This window comes from Dioscorea cayenensis, chromosome 18, assembly GCF_009730915.1.
Source record: "Dioscorea cayenensis subsp. rotundata cultivar TDr96_F1 chromosome 18, TDr96_F1_v2_PseudoChromosome.rev07_lg8_w22 25.fasta, whole genome shotgun sequence".
In the NCBI taxonomy this organism is placed as follows: Eukaryota; Viridiplantae; Streptophyta; class Magnoliopsida; order Dioscoreales; family Dioscoreaceae; genus Dioscorea; species Dioscorea cayenensis.
This window is the reverse complement of record NC_052488.1, coordinates 12107197-12112217: the sequence shown is the minus strand read 5'-3', so window position 1 is coordinate 12112217 and position 5021 is coordinate 12107197. Positions and strand designations below refer to the sequence as shown.

At 32.1% G+C, this 5021-nt stretch overlaps 1 protein-coding gene across 1 annotated transcript; it reads right to left on the bottom strand.

Moving 5' to 3' along the window:
- Positions 1 to 285: 285 nt before the first annotated feature.
- On the bottom strand, positions 286 to 2003 carry LOC120282791. Its single transcript, XM_039289637.1, has 2 exons — positions 518 to 2003; positions 286 to 434 (listed from the first exon to the last, which is right to left on the bottom strand). Exons 1-2 carry the CDS (start codon positions 2001 to 2003, stop codon positions 286 to 288), a joined length of 1635 nt encoding a protein of 544 aa, XP_039145571.1.
- Between the last annotated feature and the right edge of the window lie 3018 nt (positions 2004 to 5021).

The window sequence follows — 5021 nt, the reverse complement described above, 5'->3', positions numbered from 1 at the left end:
GGTATACATTAAAAATTGTCTCAAGCCTATAAACATTATCTACATATGCTTGCCAATGTAGATGAATATATGCACACGCTGCAAGGACATGGCGACAAGGAAAATGAAGTGTTTGAAACTCACCGCAATCACACCATCGTTTTCTCAAATCAATGCGGTAACTACCAGCTATACCACCGCATTGAGGTGGTGCTATTTCATCTACCATAAAAGAATTTTCTTCACGATCAAATTGACGAACATAAATGCTACATGCTGTTTGTTGATTTTCCTGAATTGTCTTCATTAGCACTTCCGAGAATATTTGACCTGATGCAATTTGAGCGTGTTGATATTCTCCCGTGGTATGTTATCTAACCACCTCGTTGCCTCTATGTCAAAGTCTCGAAGTACGTCATACCAATAGTTAAAATCATGAGATGTTTTTGAGTACCCTACATTAATAACCAAAAAAAAAAATTTAAAAAAAAATAACAATAAGAGATTGAAACTATTAAAATTTAGATTTACAACTTACCAATGTTAACAACTATTCGTTGCATTTCTTTATTTTTGAAACGACGCATGAAGTTCGCAGATATATGTCTAATACAATAAACATGATAGGCGTGAGGAGGATTCATCTGACGGCCAATTGCTCTAAATGCTCCTTTGATAGATTGGTGACGGTCAGAAATAAAACATATGCCTTCTTGTGGTGTCACGTCTGCTCGTAGATGCTCTAAGAAGAAACGCCATGCATCTAACGTCTCTCCTTCCACAATGGCAAATGCAATTGGAAGAATGTTTTTATTGCCATCTTGTGCAATTGCCATCAACAAAGTCCCTTTATATTTTCCATAAAGATGTGTACCATCTATCTGTACTACCGGCTTACAATATTTGAAAGCCTCTACACATGAAGGGAAACTCCAAAAGAGCCTATGGAAAATATTAGTATCACGTACCGGGTAATTTCCATTATATGCTGGTTGAGTCTGGAGATCGATTATTGTCCCAGGGACAAATTGTTGTAATGCTGCTAGCCATTTCGGTAACTCATTGTATGACTCCTCCCAGTTACCAAATGCAGATTCAATCGCTTTTTGTTTTGCAATCCATACCTTTTTATATGTTGGTGTGTACCCATATCGGTTCCTGATCTCCGCTATCAAAACAGAGACGTTGATAGATGGCTTCTCCTTGACTAGTGCCTGTATACAATGGGAAATCATGTTTGAATCTAGCTTTGAATGATCTTGGGAAACCATCACTGCTGTACAAGTGTGTGGGCCGCTGTATTTTGTAATCTCCCAAATTTGCTTCCTCTTACTATAAGATACGCGAACTCTCTGACTGCATCCATCACCATATGACTTGCATCTTCCATAATACCGAGTTGGATCCGACTCAATTACTTTATATTCCACGGACTTCTGCAAGCAATAATTCTTAATTGTTGTTACAACATCATTTTTGTTTTGAAACTGCATACCTACATGCAATTCTCCATCTGCCATTGCCCCTCTTAATGTGTTGATGTACAGTGAAGGGTATTCAAGAAATTCTAGTACAGACATTACTTCTAAATCAAGTGCCCTCATATGTGCCGGAGGCTCATATGGCGGCATTGTCATTTCTACGTCGTCTCTCTGTCTGTTAGCATCTTCCGCATTGTAATCTTCTAAGCTTGCTTCGCTATTGTCTGTGTAGTTATCCTCATCTTGATCATCTCCGCTTGAACTCGCATATTCACCAAATTCATTTTCATGACTAGTAATGTTATCGGTTCTATGGTGTGTTGATGTGCTTGGTGGTTGTTGTGAAGCAGTGAAATTGAAATTGAAATTGTGTTGTAGATTATCCCATGCCCTCCATTCTATTGAAAGCCTTTCTGGTGGAATGTTGTCATTTCTATTAATTTGGTGTTGAGAAAAACCACCAGTGGAAGTCACAACACTAAGCTCCACATACAATTCTATAACTTGAACATCATGAAATGCTTGATGGCAACTGAACATCATTTGAACATCTCGGTCATTATGTAATTTGAAAGACCGATAGTAGATCTTACCTTGACTTGAGGAAATAGGCATACGATATTTGATGTGTGTAATTATTTGATCATCTGTAATTTCTATATTTTCTTTAATAGTTCTCTTTAAATTGGCTAAAGAGATATCATTTTCTATATAAAAACAAGAATGATCATCCGATGAAAATATTGCCGTCTCCTCACTTGTAGTGATTGAACCATTATAGTAAACCAAAGCAAGTGATTTTTCTGCTGTTGTAGAAAATGAAAAAAAGTGTGAGTGGACCGTTAAGTTAAAAAAATATTAAAAAAATATAAAATGTATATTTCCATAAATACTTATAGGAATACGTAATTCGGTAAATAATTAAAAAAATGTTTTAATAAAAAGCAAAAAAAAAAATAAAAAAAATAAAGAGGAAGCTTATATGAAAGTCAACTAGTTAACACGGATAGAAAAAACATACCTGAGTCCATTGATCAAAATTGAGTAACTAGCAACCGTAGTGGAAGCTTATTCTTTCGTCAAGAGTTCCTACGGGCCTTGGTCGGTGTTCCTCTCGACCAAGGTTGTCTCCTTCGTTCAGTATAACAAGAATATGAATTTTGCTAGATTTAATGTAAAAAAATAAAATAACATTGCAAGAAAATAAAAAAACTACAATGACAAAAATTTTAAAGAAGAGCTTCTCTATATTAATAATTTTTTTCTTATAGAAATACTTGTGTGTTTTAGAAAAGGAATTTGGAGGGTTTATATAGGCCTCCACCTATCAAATGGATGGCTAAGATCAATTTCATCCAATGGCTCTCATGAATGTGGTAGGTGGCAATTGCCACCAACAATTCATCCCAACAACCCCTTTATGATGAAAAAATATTAAAATTATTTATTTAAATTATTAACAGCCGGTTACAATTAGTGAAAGTAAAAATAACATAGTAGAAGAAGAAAAAATAAGTTATAAAAAAAATTAATAAAAATTATAAGGGTTTGAATGTAAAATGTTTTTAATTTAAAAACTACCGGGACCCGCAGTTCTTAAAAAAATAAAAACTTAATATTAAAAAAATAACGGGCCCCTCAGTTTTTTTAAAAAATTAAATTTAAATATTAAAAAACTACAGTGGGACCGGATGTTTAAAAAAATAATAAAAAATATAAAATGCGCATTTCCGTAAATAATTACGGAAATGCGCATTTAAGGAAATAATTTAAAAATAAACAATATTTTAATAAATTAGCCGTTTAGTTACCTTTTAAACATTTTATGTTTCCGTTTAAAACATTGACCTTTTCAGTTTAAACTGAAGTGCCGGCAGGAATTCGGATTTTGCGAGCGCTCCCGTTCCACCTCATAGTGACTCTGATGGTGTGGCATGCCTTCCTTCTAGAGATGGCAATTTGTACCCTACCATTTTTGATTCTCAAAATGTTTAAGTAAAACATTTATCTCTATTTAAATATCAAAAGTTGACACTCAAATAAGTTATTTTCTTTTTAAATAATTGTTTATTTACAATGCCTAGTCAGCGATAGTTTCATTGCAAGATCTACGGTTGAAAACGCCTTAAAAACATTGTCCGATATCCAGCGACAACAATTCAGATTGATCTAACGAGGAAGGAAATAGGGATGGCAACGGGTAGGGTATGGGTAGGGTATGCCAAAATTCTTACCCGTACCCTTTAGGGTAAAAAAAAATCATACCCTTACCCTTACCCGTAGGGTACGGGTATACCCGCAGGGTACCCGCTTACCCGTTGTTCAAATTATCGAATTAAATTTAAATAATAATAAAAATAAATTAATTATACATTATATTACAATCTTTAAACACATGTCCATAAATTCAAAATTACAAGTTAATATATATTTTCTTATCTTAAATTATATAATCACATAAAAATGACATTTATTTAGGACTCAATGGTAACTCTACCTTTTGTTTTGTTCATGTTTAACTATCTTGGTTTTTATTTTAAATTTTTTCATATATCTACTATTTATATTTTATATAGCTTCAAATTTTATAAATATCTAGTAAGATTTTGAATATAAAAAACATTATAAGTAATTCTCATAAGTTATATCCAATTGATTTTTTATTAGTATCTTATTTTTTAGGATGTTCTTATAATTTATAGAATAAATTATTATAACATTATTTTTTTATATTTGTTTATTTTTAAATTTAATTATGATTCTTAATATATATCTAAAATTCAATTTTGATAATATTATCAAATATAAATATAGAAATTAAATAAAATTTAAAATAATATATTAAGAGAATTTGAAGTATTATTTTCAAATTAATCACCATGAAAATAGATATTGAGTAAATTGTGAGTAAATGTTTAATTTAATAAAAAATTATATATATATATATATATATATATATATATATATATATGAGAGGGTAAGGGTACGGGTACGGGTTTTACCCGTACCCTCTTCAACGGGTAAGGGTAAGGGTACGGGTAGGGTAGGGGCATACCCTTACCCAACTCGTACCCGTACGGGTACGGGTATACTCGTCGGGTAAATGCTAGTGCTAGGGTTTTCTTTTACTTCAATTTTTTTTATATAGTTAAAATAACATAAAAGACCACGGTCATTTCATATTCAAAGAAGCTATTAGAGATGGTAATGTCATTTTAAGGTTTTACAGAATTGGTCCAGTTTATTAAAAAAGAGGCTATTTAATGGGTTATTAATTAAAACAACAATTTAATATAGTTTATCCCAGATTAATTGCAACTCTGGGTTAATTACAAAACCGAACCAGTTTTATAATCGGTTCAACGATACAACCAATCCGACAAGTGCTTTGGTCCGCCTTTAATAACAATGGTTCTTAAATCTACTAGACAAACTCCCCGGCTCCACATCAGGGTTTTACAATTTTGAGTGTTTAAGGCAATATCGTATATAGAATACAATAGAAGACCAATATGATTAAATAAATTTTACAATATTAATAAAAAAAAAACTCATAGAATG